This window comes from Seriola dumerili, unplaced genomic scaffold (genome assembly GCF_002260705.1).
Source record: "Seriola dumerili isolate Sdu_G_001 unplaced genomic scaffold, Sdu_1.0 BDQW01000134.1, whole genome shotgun sequence".
NCBI lineage: Eukaryota > Metazoa > Chordata > Actinopteri > Carangiformes > Carangidae > Seriola > Seriola dumerili.
The window spans coordinates 1770866-1789198 of record NW_019174389.1 but is presented as its reverse complement, the minus strand read 5'-3'; the positions used below and the strand labels follow the sequence as shown (position 1 = coordinate 1789198).

General features: G+C 42.5%; 1 protein-coding gene across 1 annotated transcript in view; it reads right to left on the bottom strand.

The window, feature by feature from the left end:
* Positions 1–1658: 1658 nt before the first annotated feature.
* LOC111224434 (forkhead box protein O1-A-like) overlaps positions 1659–18333 on the bottom strand; it is a 27232-nt gene continuing 10557 nt past the window's right edge. Inside the window, exons 2-3 of the mRNA XM_022748917.1 lie at positions 5098–5289; positions 1659–4793 (exon numbers count right to left, since the gene is read on the bottom strand). Of these exons, the coding sequence (XP_022604638.1) occupies positions 3606–4793; positions 5098–5289 (1380 nt within the window). The 3' untranslated portion in view covers positions 1659–3605. The remainder of the gene's footprint in view (positions 4794–5097; positions 5290–18333) is intronic.

Below are 18333 nucleotides of genomic sequence, written 5' to 3'. Positions count from 1 at the left end.
GACCCACCCGCTTTAACCGGATCTGCACCAAAATATAATGGTTTCTTCCCTGGCCCATGCCCCATCCCTCCACCTCCTCAGTGGAGGTAATAATGATGATCAGACTAATAATAATGATTGTAGCAGTGGGTGGCTGCAGTCACAGATTCAGACTCTAGATTGCTACAAAATGTCAAATAGCAGTAAGATTTCTAAGGTGTGAGCAGCTGCAACAGTTTCGTTACTGTTGAAAGTAAAATTAAACTTTTCATGACCACTGACCTTTAACTGATTTAAATGTGAAAAACAGTGGTTACTCGTCCCCACCTTCTAATGTTTTAAACAACCAACTAGATTATTTATATGTAACAAAATAATGTAGACTGAAACAACCACTAATGAACTGTCAAGCTCATTTCATGGTCACTGAATGGTCACGGATTATGTGTCTACCTGCAGAGCAGCTCCGCCTCTAAAACACCTTTGTACCAAACCAAAGCTCCAAAGTGCTCATATCAACTTCTTCTGCACCTATCTCATTGTTGAATGACAGATCGGACACATCTTTAACACAGAAGTACATTTATTCAGGTCTTAATACATTAATATTGAACAAGTTACATATTCTTATTGATTGCAAATCACACGTCACAATTCCAATTTATTCCTGTATACCTGTATAAGTTAAATGTAACAGATTTTCATTTTAAAATATGTATTGGGTACTCTTCCTCGTGTTACGAGGAGCACTTTGTTATAAAATGTAAGTAAAAGTGCAATATCTTTCTATTCATAAAATTACAAAAATTGGTCCAGAATCTGCATTCTGAGCAGGACTTCTCTGACAGACTAAATATTGTGTTTTTCATTTTAAAAATGCAATATATCTTAACATTTTTTTTTTCAGTAATTTGTTTTTTTGATGCTATTTTCTAAAAACGGTGGCTAAATACAAGAAATACAACATTGTCAGTTTACAAAAGCTTAGCATATCAATCACTGCATCATCTATTTTCTAAATAAACTTCATTTTTTTCCCATATAACTATCTGGAACATAGAGTTTTGACAACAACGACACCATAATATCTCACAGCGCTATGTTACAATAAAATATCTCTGTCATAAGTTCAAAAAGAAAAAAAGAAAATATAACAATAGCAACATAAAATTAAGGAATACAATGCATAGATTCAATCATTTAAAAATGTAGAGATATAATTTACTTAGTACAGCTCTTTTACTTTTAGAGTGAACCCTGTGACACTGACTACATGGATTCATTACAGTTTATCCTGACTTGAGTGACCGGCACAAATATATATAATTCTGAACATATCACATGATAAAAATGCTAAATATATCACTTTAACTTCAAAGGCAAATTTGGCTATAGTACATTATGGCATGTTTGGGTAAGAAAAGGCAACACCTGGCACCAAAGCCAAACAGCAGCTTCTTTCACGGCTTCTCTGCAGAGCCTTTTGAAATGTTAAGAATTTCATTTTACTCTTCTTAAACCTGCCCGCTCCATGGCTTTCTTAAAAATCTCAGCCAGCCGTGTCAGATCTTGTGCCATTACTGGTTTGTGGAGTGTGCAAGTTTTCATTTCAGCCAAACACCAAAACTAATTTAAAGAGCTTTCCTCCTGCAGATGGAGGTGAACTCATTAGTAAAAAAAATAAAAAAAAAAACCTGCATACTCCCAGTCCTTGCCAACACATGATCAGACACACACTGATATATGTGGTTTCCGTATAAATCAATCAATAAACATTAATGTCGAATAGGCAGTTTTCAGTTTTAGTTATCTCTAAGCCACTTGGTCTTTTAGCCACCGAACCAGACAACTTCATGAGAAGCAGCCATGTTTACACACACCATCTTCACAAAGGTCGCCACAATCTTGCACACTACATGTGACTCTGCGTAACAAGTCATCGACAGGCTGACAAGCTCATTGTTAGTACAGCAATAAGTGGGAGAAGTGGGAAAATGCAAATATACAAGCTAGATAAGATACTTAACACTTAGTAGCACTTTTCAGGGGAAACTTTCAAAAATAAACGTGTTATTAAAAAGAAAAAAAAAAGAAAAAAATGACTGGAGCTATCAAGCTATCACGTGTTACCGTTATATCAAATGTTTAAAAAGACACAGAGACAGGTAGAGGTAGGAGGGGCAGACTGAAAGTGGAGTCTCATTAAAAAGCTGATCCTATAGATGGCATCAGAGGAATCATACTGTACTGTTTTACATCAGTCAGGCTAACCTTTTGAGACAGAGAAGAAAACGTTCTGAAACTGAACAGGGGGACCGGCTGGTATCTCACAGTGACTTCAATGGCAATCTCTAGCAGGTCTTGGACTCAGCCTTGTGTGTGTGAGAATATCTTTTCTCCAACCTGCCTCGACCTCCTAAGCGCTCAGGAAACACCTGCAGCCTGCTCGCTTCTTCTTATGAAAGCAGGGAGCTGAAAATAAAGAATTCACTGTACTTCTCTTCAAGGCTGCTGGATTTGAGTATCTTCTGGACCGTAGACATTTACAATATAAAACCCTTCAAGCCTGCAGTCTACTCTGTTAGGCACAATAAATAGGCCCCTGTGGTATTAAGGTTCAGAGTGACGAACGGCTCAGGACAATTCTGACATCCGAGCGCAGGTTATGCACCAGCATAAATCTATATTAAACCACAAATAATTTAGGTCTCAAATATATACTAAATCTAGTAAACACCTACTACATCATTTTAATATACATTCGTAATGTATGTACAACAAATCAGAGAGTGTATTACCATTTTACAGCCTGATTGAGAAGGATTCTCAAAGCACAGATCCGTCCACTCAACGTGCGTTTGAAAGAATCTGATCCAGTTTTCTTTGTGAGCTCATTTCTGCTGCCTTAATTTTTGCTTCCATTCTGTAAACACTATTTACAGTCTTATAAAATACACTACAAGACCTGATTTTACAAACGGTATGATGACATTATGTACATTCAGGCGATAACAAAGTGAGTTATTATGTAACATCATCCGAGGATCCCTTGAGAAGTCTCTCACTTTACATCATGTCAGTCCACGAACCCATGAGCCAGATTACCTTCATAATTTGTCCGTAGTGGTAATCAATTATCCCTAAACTGTACATACAAAAAGTTTGATTGTGGAGACAAAGTAAACAGATTGTGCTGCTGATGATGAGATGGAGTTGGCAGTGTCACTCGCAGACAAAACCACTGTATAGTATTTCTAACCTTGGTGAGGAAACCAGAGGAGGTGTGTTTCAGTTTGGCTCTTACGTTAAGGCAAAAATGTTTGGCACTTAAGTTTGTACAGAATATGTGAGATTTCAAAAATAATTCTGATTTCATCTTCTTCAGTTCGGGGGCTCTAATGGTGTTGCATCCTCAGCAGATCGTGACCAGTCTCAGTCTGCTGGAGTATTTGTGAAACAGAAATGTTGATGGTACAGAAACCGCAGATGATGTTGGGATGAGGATTAAACATCCTACGATATTTTTATTTTTTTTGTTGTCTCAGATGAGTTCTGATTCTGTCTTTTGCCAAACAGCAACAACAACAGTCCGGACGAACAGAACTTTTTTCGTACTACAGTTTTTTTTACCCTGACACCCAGCTGTGTGTGGTGGTCTTCACCCCGTGGGGGAAACCCTGTTGGGTCACCATTGGCTCAAAGTTGAAGTCCAGTGAATCCCCGTCCATCAGAGTGTCATGGAGGACCGTCTCCATGTCAAACTCAAACTTCTCGATGGACATGTCGTCCAAGTCGCTGGGCAGCTTCTCTGGGTGTGAGGGTGGTGCCAGGCCGGGTCGACCGTATCCGTTGGTGTTGAGAGGGCAGAAGCCGCCAGGCATGCCTCCCCCACCGAGGTGGCTGGAGAGGCCATAAGGCATCTGCATGGGGCTTTTGGCCGTAGGCAAACGCGTGGTGCCCCCGCTGTGGCTCAGGGACATGAGCAAGCGGCCGTTCATAGCCGGTGACGTGGTGGGGGCTTGGCTGTGCACATTGTGGGGGTGAGTGTGAGAGAGACTGTGCAGGTGACCGTTTCCTCCTCCCATGAGTTTGGCTGCGTGTTGACTGCTGCTGTATGGCGGCAACATGCAGCCTCCGCTGGACTGAGACACCACGGTGTCCACTGACGGCATGAGCTCTCCGTGCTGGTCTGTATCTGACGTCAGCAGCTCCTTCAGGAGCCCTGCAGGGCAGCTGTACTGGCCCAAACCCGGCCCGAAGCCGGGCTTACTCTCTGGCAGTGTCTGCAGCGGCATGGGTGACAGGGTGTTAATTCCCGCTTGACCATACACACACTTGCGATACTCCTGCTGAGGCTGCGTCACCATACTGGGGGAGCTGTATGTGGGGTACCCAGGGCTCGGCTGCATCATAGGAGATGGGGAGGACTGGGAGGAGCCGGGGGTCGTCGCTCCTCCTCCAACTTGAGAATTGTTGGGCGAGAGCAAGTTCAGGTTGTCCAGAAGGTTTTCCATAACATTCTCAGAACTGTGTCCCAGAGAGCCAGTCATCTCCGTGAGGCTGGGCAGCGTGGCTGTCATTTTGGCCCCCGGGGGTCCCGGGTAGCCCATATGCACATCTGCCTCTCCGAGATCATCCTCAGGCATGAAGGGTGAGAGGCGGCCGCTCAGAGTGCTCGCGTTGGAGCTGGTCCGAGGCCTGAAGCTGCTCCATGCATCAAAGTCATCGTTGCTGTGGGAGTTGGGGCTGCCAGGCCACTTAGAGTAGGAGCCGGGGCTGTCTGCGCCTCCGTCAGGGCCGCCCTGCAGGGACAGCTGTGGAGAGACAGTGTAACATATGAGACCACTGGAAATAAAACACAGGGCTGGCTGGTATTAAAAAAAATCAAATACCTAATAGTCATGTCAAATACCATGATGTGATCTCGGGAATAACAAAGTCTAATAAAATTGCATTTGTTTATTGTAATGTAGAGGAAATGATAATGAAAATATTTATCAAAACACCCATTTATCTGTTGGTGAATTCTTATTTGAGAGACAGTGGAAGAAAATTCAGAAATTAAATATCTGCAACCTCTTAGCTCAAAAGCACTAGATGGATCCTTTATTTGTTTACCTTTTTCTTGGCTGCTCTTCCTCTGCTCTTGGTGAACTTGCTGTTGTTGTCCATGGAGGCTGCTCTGCGTCGCGGGGACTTGCCGCTCTTCCCGCCCTCTGGGTTTAACATCCACCACGAGCTCTTGCCCGTCCCCTCATTCTGGACGCGGACAAAGCGGCTGTGCAGCGACAGGTTGTGTCTGATGGAGTTCTGGAAGACGAGGGAGAACGAGAAAAAAGAGGAGAGCTGGGTGAGTGGCCGACAAATGGCAGAGATTTGTGTTTGCCCTTTTCCCAGAACACCTCAGAACTGCTTTCGCATTCAAGTGCAAATCCCCCTGTACAGGTGGCTCTCTTTTAGAAAACACACACTGGGCTTGAAAGCTGACTTACAGAGGAGAAAGGGGAGATTTTAAGTTCACTCAACAATCTAATGCCATTTGCTATTCAAAGAAACACATGTGCACAAACACACACATACACACACACACACACACATACGATAGGTGTCAATAAGTTTACTCCATGAGCAATACATCCTGAACAGAGCAAGGATTAAACTGCAGACACTCTTATCTCCAAACATACTGTACAAGTGGGCCTTTATTTCCTTTACAAAAACAGAGGGGCCCATTGTAAAACACCATTGTACCAACGCTCACATTCCACCTGACTACGTGTCTTGTCTAAACGAGCACAGAATCAAAGGGAGGAAACAGACTAATCTTTTCTCCTTACAGACACATTAATTCTGCACTCTAACGTTGCTTAGTGACACCCCCGGTGGAAAAACTCATTTTTGTCAGGAAGCTAGTGAAGCATTATTAAAACACGGCAAACAAAACAGCGAGAATATTGGGCAAACGTCAGCTGAGCAAACCACAGAGAGTGAGAGGCCGTTTCTGTCCTGCTTTACTGGAACTGCTACTGTACTGGGACTGAGCATTTCAGAGCTCATTTTTCCTTCAGCCTGTTTTAACTTTTAAAAACTGTAACTCAGCCCGAACTGTTGTTTAAGTGACCATCTACCCTCAGAGAGTAATTTACACTCTGGCTCTGTGATGGCCTGGCTTGTTTTGTGTCCGGGCCATAACATGAAGTAATGAGCCTTGGCCAGACATTACTGTGCATGCGTAAAGCTTGTTGTTTTGGAAGAAAGGCTGGAACTCCCGGCACACGCGCGCGCGCACTGCACACACACACACACACACACACACACACACACACACACACACACACACACACACACACACACACACACACGCAGAGCTTAGCGTGCATAGTGGCTAACGTCATCAAGCCCGTTCCCGTTGTGAGTCACTGCTTCACATCTGGTTCACAGTCTGCCCTCTGCTCTGCCTTCACCTCTGCTTCTCTGCCATCTCCTCTCAATCTTGACTGTGAAATCTCATCCCCCTCCAACCCACAATACAATTATTTTCATTGTTGATTAATTTCCCAACTAAGTACTTCAATGGGTTGTTTAGTCTATGAGATTTTCCATTGCTCATGGTGATGTCTTCAAATTGCTTGTTTTGTCCAACAATCCAAAACTGAAAGATATTAAATTTACAAAGATATAAAACAGAGAAAAGGAGCTAATTCTTGCATTTGAAATAAAGTAGTTTGGCATTTTTGCTTAATAAATGACTCCAGATTAAAGACTCCAGCCATTTAGTGCTGCATTTCCATAAAATTGGGTCAAAATCAAAGCATAAGAAGCCGAGATATCCCGACTTTAAGTCCCTCATATGGATTCAAGCTCTTAAAACACTGTATACATTTCCCATAATGCAACTTGATATCATCTTTCATTAGAACCTCCCTAATTGTTAAATCAAACATCTTTCAAATTCAAATGCCCAAGCTGAATTAACCCTGATGACATCACTTTGACATCATCAGAGCAATTTTTGAGGCTCCCTCCAGAGCTGATGTCATACAGCTGTTTTCACAAGCTTCTGACTTCAGTTTGCAAAATTGGTGGCGCGCCCCTTTAATTAATTAATTAACAACATTGTCAATTCCAGGCAGTCATCTGATCAATCACTTAACTAATCTGCTCTATCAAATACTATTACATTCCACTTCAGCCACAAAACCCTCTTTCGTTTTCCTGTCGTTTTTCCTTTTTTTTAACGTGTCTTCATCTACTTTCTGTATCCACTTTTCCTTCCCTCTCCTCACTCGAGGACCTCAGGCTGCAGGGCACATGAGGGCTCTCCTGAACACTGGGCCCTTAACAAATGAATGAAATTACCTCTGAATCAAGTGACCCGACTCTCCCAGCCAATAACGTCCGTCTAGTTTGCATGATCTGAGGGACGTGACAGTCCTTCCCTGATTAGCCTAGCAAATGCTTTTCTCCCCACCCCCCACAACCCGACCCCCCCCACCCCCACCCCTCCTACTGCACATCAGTAGCTATGACAAAAGGCGAGGAGTAAAGTCTGGTCATGAGCCTCTCTTTCCCATGACCACTAAGAGTGCTGGTAATTTCAGCTGTGCTGCAACAAGGAATGACTGCAATGTGAGCGCAGACGCCGGGATGTCCTGTTGCAGCCCTATATCATCCTGATGACAGAAAGGACTGAGACAAACCCCACTTCAGACGCTCTGGTTTCTATTTTGGCTTACGTAACAGTCAGTACGCCGGGTGGTGTGAGCATCGAAAACATTTTAAGTTTAAAAAGTCTTGATGCAGGAGAGGGAGTACAAGTGAAGGGTCATTAAAAAACTGTTCTGATGGGAAATACCAGAACTCGATGTGCTATGTGGGGAGTGTGGCTGAGGGTGACTGATGGGGCCAATGGAAAAGCCTCTCCCACTGTGTGTGTGCGAGCATGTGTGTGTGTGTGTGTGTGTGTGTGTGTGTGTGTGTGTGAGTGCCAGCTTATGTTTTTAAAAGAATGGCAGTAGCGCAGTATGGTGCTGATTTTGTTGCTCACTCCACTGCAGCCTGTGATATTGTGGTTTGAAAATTGATTGGGGGATGAACACACACACACACACACACACACACACAAACATGCATACAGAATAGCCTTCAACATTTTATTTTTTTTTTTGATATATTTATTTATTTTGTTTCAAATTAAGAGTCTGTTCCTTTTTAATCCTGCCACTGTATGTGACAATGATTTATCTCTGGCTGCAGTACACAGGAATCTCAACATTCCAGCTAATCACCGTGTGCAAAGTTCAATTGTAATCACAGCCAACTTGTTAGTATCTCTTAGGAAACAGTAAAGGCAGGATTCCCAGCCAGGCAGTCATCACAATCAACATTCCTCAGCAAGGTTACAAAACCTACGATTTCACAGAGCTGAACTCTGCTGATTACTGCTGCTGGAGGACGCTCCTATCTCGTGTTGTACAAAAATATGACACGAACGCTGTCCAAAAAGAAAGTGCAACAAATCATGGAGACAGTTTTGACAGATCAGCCTGCACTCAAAATAATATCAACACACTTAATGTTGTTTGCAATTTATGAATTGCTAAAGTGAATGAAAACCTTTTTTTTTGCACTGAGGAATGCAATCATAACAAATGCCGTGACAACAGGCAGTAACCTGACATTACTGTTTCTCTGAGGGCTTGCTCATGCAGCCAGAGATAATAAAAAAAAAAAAAAAAAAGAGAGAGAGACTTCTCTCTGTTCTGCCCGAGCCCACCGCGAGGAGCACCACCTCCGTTCTCTGAGTCAACAGAACAGAGCGGCGCTGGCAAAACACGAGGAAGTGACCACATGAAAGCGGACAGTGACAGGAAACAGAGCTGACTTCCTGCCTCACAGGAAACGCGGCGGTCGTGAGGCAGAGAAAAAGGCATGGAATGCGAAGCCGCAGCGTCGTCAGCCAAGTGGACACCGCAAATTTAGCTTTGCCCCCACCCCCCACCTCCACCCACCCCTCACTGCCAGAGAGTTTATGTTTAGCTACAGGCACTCATCCCTGATGTCACACTATATCTATTAAATGAAAGTAATGTTAACTTTGTCGTGTGACTGCTGAAACTCAATTACATGACTGGATACGTCATGACTCAACAAGTGGCCGCAGTATGTACGCCTGGGTGGTGTGTGTGTGAGTGTGAGTGTGTGTGTGTGTGTGTGTGTGTGTGTGCAGGAGAATGTGTTTTGAGTGTAGGCTGTTTAAGACGTAGAGAAAGAGGGGTTGTGTGTGTGACAGAGTGGGCATGGATCAGTAAAGAACACACTGTGCTGGTTTAAACTCCCTCACTGGCAGCACTACTGAAAGGCCACAGTGTTCGGTACATCACCCTCTCCTTTTCCTCTCCTTCCTTTTCTCCTTCTCTTTATTTCTCGTCTCCTCCCTCCCTCCCTTTCTTGTCTCCTCCCTCTTTTAATCTCCTCTCCTTCTCTCTTTGCATTGCCTTCTCTTGGCTCTTTCATATTATTTTCATCTCGTTTCCTTCTTTGTCCTCTCCTTTCCTTTCCTCATTTGGTTTCCTTCCGTTTCTTCCACTCTCTTTCTTGCCTTGTCTTCTGTCATCTGCTACTCTTACATTTCCTCTTCTCTTCTTACCTGCTGTCTCCTCCTTTCCTGCTGTCTCCTCCTTTCCTTCCTTCTACCTCTGTTCTACTTTCTCTCGCAGACAGTTGCCAAGTACCTGCAGAAAGCTGGAGACAGAGTGCCAGACAGATGCTGACACTATGGCCGGGTGCTGACGCTCTCATAGCTGCTCAAATGTCAACTGATCTAATGAAAAAAATCCCCAGAAGAGAGAACACCACCTACATGCAGGGCTGCTTTGAATCAAGTGAAGCCACAAGAGAAACCTCAGTTGCAAAGGCCATACAGCTATAGGTATATACCGTCTGCAGCAATGCTCCCTCCTCAGAGACTGAAAGCGTGCAGCAGGTACAAGCTCACACGCTATCAGCTCTCTGAAAAGTTTCACATGCAGTTATCAGAGATATAGAACTGATGGAGGTGAAAAAGTGTGGTTTCCCTGCACTATTTCCACTGAACGCATGAGAGAAACGGTGCTGTCCTGAGCAACTTTTTCACCTTTCGTTAACTACGTTTCAGCCTTAACTGCAGGTGTGTTCTTGCACTGAAAGTAGCTATTTTCTGTGTCATGTCTGCGGCTCTGAACAGGACAACCTATACAGTAGGTAGCACACCATCTCTAACCACTACAGTAAGTAGCTTCTAAAGCTGTAGCTTGGTCATGTCTGGAGCTTTGTGCTGAGTCCGGCTGAGTTAGAGCAGTGCGGTTAAGACAGAAAACGTGTAAAGCTGTTATTAGGCTAACACCAGCTCAGCAGGTCTGCCTGCTTAACAGCAGCGTGGGGCTGAGCACACAGCTCCAGGTGAGATGGCGGGGCACAGAGTGATGGGGAACCACCACTGTGGGATCACAAGGTCATCAAAAGATACACTCACAGCAGGTTTTTTCCCCTCAGTGTCAGATGAACTTTAGTGATCCAGAGAACAGATTGCAACTGATTCCAGTAGATTATAAAAGAAGGTTTGATAAAGGCGGCACACTATGGTAAACTGGCCATAGAATCAAAGTAATAACACCTGGAGACGGGGAAAGAGCAACACAGACATTTTCAGTTCTTCTTGGCTGAAGATGATATGAGAAATGTGTCTGTAGTCAAGGACCAAAAAACGATCCAGCACAGAAAGCTGACATCACATGTCTGCTCAGATAATCTCATGTGCTTGCTTTTTTATTAGACACTTTCTGATTTACATCTTCACTTGGAAAATTTTAGAGCGCATTTATTCAGGAAAAAAGTCTTTAAACAGATGGTTGTGCTTAGACAATATTCAACATTTAAAGACGTTTGGCTTCTTTTGTTAAATAAATAGTTTTGCAGGAAAATATGTTTATGTTTTCACGAAAAGTATCTCGGATATTTTTAGAAGTAATTAAAAAAAATCAAGCAAACCTGAGGGGGGGGGGGAAATCTTTACAAACTAAATTATACTAAAGAGCCGTAAGTCAGTAAGGGGGATTTCGGCCTGGTTCTTTAATGAAGGAGATTTCTGATTTATTTAATGGACATCAAAAGTCAATAAAGACAAGATATAACTAATTGAATTGCAAGTGTCTGCACCTAAATTTTGCTTTAATTTTCTTTCATGGGATATTTAGTTATTGGTGGAAATGTTTGAACTGTGAGGCATACGGCAGCTTTATTTATCTGTTTATATGGAATTTGTCTACAGGGTGGTAGATTTAGTGTTGTGTTTTATTGGTAATTAAAGGAAACTGACAGAATATCAGAGAAACTGTTGCAGTCTGGACGTATTGATCTTAACGTATGTTCAGCTACCCACACACACGTACTCTCTCTCTCACACACACGCACGCAAAAATAAAGCATCACACCCTCACACTACCACATCCACAGAGCAATCTGAATAGCCTGTGATGACTTCATGTGTTTGCAGTTTGATATGTTATCATCAGCACCAATACTGAACTGACCAGTGATAATCACTGACCTATTTACTAAAGTCAATACAACAATGATCATACAGGGCAGTGGAAATAAAAAAAAAAAAAAAAAAAAAAAAAAAAAAAAAAAAAAAGCAGGGCACAGGAAATGTAAAGCCTCGGGTGTTTTTTATTATTTACACCCTCGGTTTCATTAAAATGGTCTGGGGAAAAGGAAATGATTGTTGTCATTAATGTTGCGTAGCAGCGAGCAACACAGCACAGCGCCTCAGGTTGGACTGGCTGTAGCAGCATAAACGAGTCACTGTTAGCGGCGATATAAAAAGAAATCTGTTATGCCACAATTTCTGTGTTTAAAAAAAAGTCTCAGATTAAAAATGGAAACTGACCCTAGGATATGGTTAGAGCCAGAAATAGGTTGTTTCGGCCCCCTCCCCTCCCCTCTTCCTTGTCTTCTATTCCTCTCTTGTCCTTTTCACTTGCTCCTCTGGGATATCATGCACGTACACTACTGGCCACAGCTGATCGCACACTCGTGTTGCAGCAGAAAAGGTCCCTTTCTCACCCGCTGACGTCAACTTCCAATAATTGAATTTGGCAACGCGAGGGGAGAGAGGAGGACCCTGGACACAGAACGCTCAGTGTGGAGCTCCTTAAATTCACTTTGGAGTTCTATGAGCCCAAGTAGCAGTCTATGACTTCCAGGAAAGTACCTCTTTAAAATGGTCATTGTCAGATGCTGAGTTATATTACCATTGAAAAGGCAGAAAACGCAAGTCATGCAGAAGCAAATCTGTCTGCAAATGTATTTACTGACGGCCTCTTGGCAGGATGTCCTTTTCACAATCCTCTGCAAGGAATCTGAGTGCAACCAAATGCCCTCCTCCCCTACCCAAACACACACACACACACAGCTGAACTTGGAAGCCTGAGCGGATGGTGATTGGTTAAGCTGAAGATTGATCGGTCTCACAGACGCTACAGGCAAATGATGAATAGTCAGTGAGTGGTTTTGTGCATACGGTGAGAAGCAGCAAAGCCACTGACACTCCATGATCTTTCATCGCCGTATGATAGTGTGAGACGGGTGGCGGAGTGGAGGGGCTATTAGCAGAACTTCCTGCTGCATTGTATCCGCACAGGAAGAGCTGGCCAGTCCTGATACTGATCCCACTGATGCCTCTGGTTTCTATGCAAAACACTGCAAAATGAGGCCCTGGCAGGTGCAACGTAAGGGACTGGTTGAAGAAAACAGTGAGTTCAAGAGCCACCACTTCCTAATCAAAACTCTGTAGTCTGACTGGGCAAAACAAGAGGAAAAAGGAAAGAGGGGGTCCTTGTCCAGGTAGGCTTTTCCAGCAGGATTACAATGGCAGAAAAAGCTCTTACTGTACATCTTAGAAACAGTTCCCCCACTTAGTATTTGCCCTTATAATGGATCCAAACAAACAGAGTTTGGTTGGAGAATAATAAATCATCTGCTATTTCCCTCTGGTTTGGCCATGTCTCACATTTGGACTTCTCGGGCTGTCCTTGAGAAGTTTAAACTCAGCTGAACTAAAAAAAAAAAAAAATCAAATATGTTTTTACTTCATAACAATGGCTAAGTTGGCAATTTGCATTTAGTTTCTCTCTTAGGCAGTGTTATTCAAGAAATATTAAATATTGTTGATGTTACGCTATGAAATGATATGATCAGAGCTTCAACTTCAACTATAACTCTCAGAGAAATTTTCTCAAGAAGAGAATTAACATTATACATTTTACACTGTTTTCAAAAGTTTCAAATTTTTTTGAGCGGAAAGCAAGCACGGAGCAGAAAAGCAAGCAGAAAATTGTTCCTGCTACAAGAAAAAAGAAAATCTTATTTATAGTGTAATATTGATTTAACCACACTGATGTCACCTGACCTGGAAGGCCCATAAACAATGGCTGCATTACTGACTCACATTACATTTAGTATTTTAGTTTCACTATACACGTTGTTTATGGTAACTGTTACACACATTTCTAAAATAATGTCCCAGCAGCATGTGAGCAGCAGCAATCAGAGCTCGGTGTTTACATGCTGAGCTCTCTCTTGTGCTCGCTGATTTCCTGACTCAGACTTAAGCAGCACGTAGCTCATGTGTACAGACAGGGCCCGGGTTGTGCTGGCAAAGCTTACCATGCTAAAATATGTGCATGTGTTGCTATGTGCAACACAATGTGAGTCTGTAAATGCACAGTGCTGTGTCTGTGGAGCGGGGATATTTTTCGCCTCTGATCAGCAGAGCGGCTGGGCTGGGCTGCTGCCTGCTCTGCCTGGATAAAGATGCAGTGTGTGGACCACTGCTGGGTGCCTGTGAGGCGGCCTGCGTCCACAGGCCTGCCCCACCACGGGAAGGAGGGTGGGGGGAGTGTGTGTGTGTGTGTGTGTGTGTGTGTGTGTGTGTGTGGGTGTGGTGGTGGGGGGGTTATATTTATATGCTTGTTACCCCAGTTCAACCTAGCAAACACGGGGATATCCCCAAGCTGTTTTTATGGCTGGATGTTGATTCCAACATTAAAAGTCCATTCGGTTACAGGGTTGAGAGGTTCTCTCATTGGTGCTCTTCTTTTCTGTGTTAATTTCGTGGGAGTCAGTGTGGCTGAAAAAAACGAAGATAAAATCTCTCACTTTTGTTTGCAAGAAATGAATACTATGTTCTCTCAATTTCCATGGAAAGATAAAAAACCTAGAATAAATCATAAGAACTTGTCTATGTCGGAGAGTAAAGGTGGGTTTGCCCGACTATATCTATGCTTTTCTTACAATGCCAGGTAACCCACTGTATGAGATTGTGGAGGTATAACTTCCAAAGGCTTGAGGGACAGAGCATAACAAATCTATTTCTCTAGCATCATTATGGTATTGTCCCAAACCTATTGCAAGGTTAATACAATTGTCCATTAGTGTGGTTAAATTTATACACAGGAGGTTAGGTGCCATGGTTACTTTTCTCCCTTCATGTCCACTATGATCTGAAATCTGATTTTTTTCAGCAGGCAGTTGATCAACATCCATATGCAAGGACATAAAATACATCCAACTGGTCAAATTGTGAAAGACAATACCGTAATGATACCAAAATTCTGAATTAATCTGTTTTTCTCTCCTATTTGCTGTTAAAATCTATTATCATGAAAAATGTAGATGGGAGGGAATGGTTTGAGGCATATGTAAGCTTCTTCTCTGCATCATCTCTGTCATGTCTGCATAAGGGAGGGAGTGGCTTACAGGACACAATAAGGTCATTCCTGGACTCACAACGCCTTACCCTCTTCTCTGTGTTATATAACAAGGTCATTGTTGGACTCACAATATTCACTTCTGGTGTCTGTTCCTGTTAAGGAAATTCTTTGTTTAAAAAAAGGAAGAAAAAAAAGAGAGAGTATATTTATGTGTTGGAGCAAAACTTTCTCTCCTCTTCTCCACTGGTGTGTCTTGTCTGTGTAACAGCCATGTCCTTGTAGTTTCATACTGTCTTTCTTGTGTGTCGGTCTGTCCTGGAAAATCTAAAGCAAAATCTTAGAGGGGCTTTTTGTAAGTTTTCTCTGCCATCAAATGTTTCTTGCCGGGGTGGTGGTGATTGAGCTTCAGTCATCGTTGTCTTTGTAATACAAGAGCTAATAATACACCCACTGAACAGAGCTACATCTTCGGGGCAGATTGGAGGCTACAGTGAGTCACTGGGGCTAGCTGGTTAGCATGCTAACTCTAGTAGAAGAAAAGACATGATAGATACAAGAGTTAACATTGGCGTTGCTTTCCACTGCTGGAGACAGCTGTTGGTGAGTATAGAAAAGAAGTTTGATGCTGAACTCACAATGTTTCTTCTAGACTGGTAAGTAAACAGCTGTTAATGCTAACGCTAACTACATAGCAATAGAAAAACTTACAAATAGCTCCTTTAATGTTTAAGTAGAGTTGAACAACATACATTACGGGTACAAAGATAAATGGTAAACTGCCCTAAGAAACTCCTTTCAAGGGATGAAAAAACAAGTACATCACTTCCAGGTGAAAGCTTGAAAAAGTGTGATTCTAAAGTTATTTTTCAAAAAAAAATAAGGAGATTTCTTTAAAGACATACAGTGCGGGACGCCATCTTAGTTTTGCTACCTTTGTGAAGGTAACTGACTTGTATTGTGCTAGACTGAGCAAGTAACTGGCCACAAGTTGGATGAAGAACTGTTAACTCATGAAGGACAATTATTTGGTTTTCAATTTTTTCTTCCTGATGCTTTTAACTCTTTAGATATTTATAACGTCCATAAAGCAGTCTGTAAATCAGGCTGTAATGTACTGGTTCTAAAATTAACATGACTCATTCTCTGCAAAAAAATATGTTTCCAGAGAAAAAAACAACAGAAGAAACCTTATGTGGCCATTATAGTCCTTTTATCACAAAGTAGTTTTTTTTTTCATAGGCTCATTATGAAAAGGAAATAACAGTGACACATCACAAAAGAAGACTTAATTCAAATGATCAGCAACTGATGACTACAAGGTGACTCCGCTCCGATTGTCATGGTTATATCCTCACGTTTTGAAATGTTGTTTAACATAATAATATTGGTCTTGGACACTTCTCTACAATTGTTTTATTTTTCAATTATCACTAGAGTTGTTGGTATTTGGTCTCGTTGCTTTTACACCGGCGCCATTGGATGAAACACATTCACTGCTTTGTAAGTGTGTTGCTATACTAAATAAAGGTCTCACAATGACAGCTGCTGTGTGCTACTATGTTTATTCTGTTGCCCGAAAAAATCTAAAAGCTTAAAAGTGTCATTAGTGTTTTCTTTTCCCTTTTGAACTAATAGATAAGTACGAACAGAAATTCTGCTCTACATTCAAAATATCCACTGATGAATATTAAAAGAACCTCATCTGTCATAGCGAGGGCCACATTTTTGTGAGGCACAGTAGACAGCAAGTGTGACATTAAACCAGGGCACCAAGACCTGGACTTGGCATCCTGAATCAGAGGGGCCATTATCAAGCTGGCAGCCGTAGAGGTCAGGACAGGAGGTGCACATGAGTAAACCAAAGCCTCACTCCAGCATTTACTTTGGCTCTATTCAAATCAAGTATTATTTAGCTGATTGTGAGTGAACTACAGAGCGATTACCTCAGTATCTCCATATGAGTATTGTGGTAATTTATATTGATCGTATTGAGGGGGTGATCGGCAATAAAACTGATTAATTTCCCAACTCTGAGTGGAGCTAAGAGGAAGAACGAAAAAAAAAATGAAGGAAACACTGGAAGAGGAAGAAGCCACTGAATCTGGTGTCACGCTCAGTGTTACTTCCCCTCCTGATGACATCACTGCCCTGGTACTGCATACCTTGAACTGCTCTCAAAGCAGCCACTTCCTGTCAGGCTGAAACGTGCAATAAAAACAATCACTACATCCAGCTACATGTGCTGACACGGAAAATGTCAAAACTAACATATTAGACAGTTGTTTTTTTCAATTTCTGCAACACTAAATTAATAATGTTCCTTTTTAGAATTCGAGTTTTTCCTCTTTTTTGCCATCAAGAGCGCTAGAGAGAAATGATAGCAAGTTGCATCTGCAGATAATATAAGTGCAACAGTATGTTATCTCCAGTATTACTGCAGAATAGAGGATGTGGGATATATAGATGCGCAGATGCAAAAAACGGCTCCACGGTCGAAGAAGGCCAACAACTACAAACATTTCATTTTACTCATACGTCTGAATGGATAAAAATCTGTGAAACAATCATTACATGTCAAATTAAACAGAATAAAACCCCAAATGACAACGTCTTAAAAGGATTAAAATAATTATTCTGGATCGGGAGGTGAATGACGATTATTTCAGAGAGAAATGAGTACACATGTGGCTACATGTCTAATCTGACCTACCTGGCACTGCTGTGTTTCCTAGAACCTGAATGGGGAGCCACACTTGAAACTAAAGATGCCACCCTCAGACAGTACACCATGTCTACGCCCAAAATCCTAAATGACGGTTTATATCTTGTAAAAAATACTCCCATTAAAACAAATTTTTTATCAGTCATGGTGGGAAAACAATAACATTCCACACTTGCTCTGGAAATTGCTAAGAGAAATGTATTTTAGTATTGTAGTTTTAGTCCATGCAGTGTCTGCTAGTAGAAGCTAATGTCAAGTGAAACCTAACTGCTGGTAACCTCTCCCTTCTGTGGGGTGTTTCTTTTACAAACACTATGTCAGCCAATAGCCTCGCTATACAACACAGACAATAATGCTGCAATGTTTCAACACCAGTGCAAACCTAAACTGAACACTCCTGAGTGCGCTTCGGTTACGCTGTTATGCACTTTGACCTCGAAACAAACTATTAGTTCCTGTGGCAACAGAAGCGGGAAACCAGCTGTCTGACGCACAATCATAACAGCACTTCTGATTAAAGTGCGCATTTAAATTTCCACCCATGCCAGCCAGCTCCAGAGCTCCCAGTGAGCATTCATGTATGTGATAGAGAGCCCTGAATGCATGTGTGATTGTGTGATAATGCCAGGCCAGTCTGACAGGCACCGTGCATAATCGCTTTAGGGCGGGAGTTGCACAACAATGTGGGTCTGGGTAATGCCTGTGGTTTGGGGCCCTCAGCAGCAAGCGGTCCCGTAAAAGTGCTGCTCTGCTCACTCTCTGTGTGTCTGCAGTCACTACACACACACACACACACACACACACACACACACACACACACACACACACACACACACACACACTCACTCACTCACACACACACACACACACACACACACA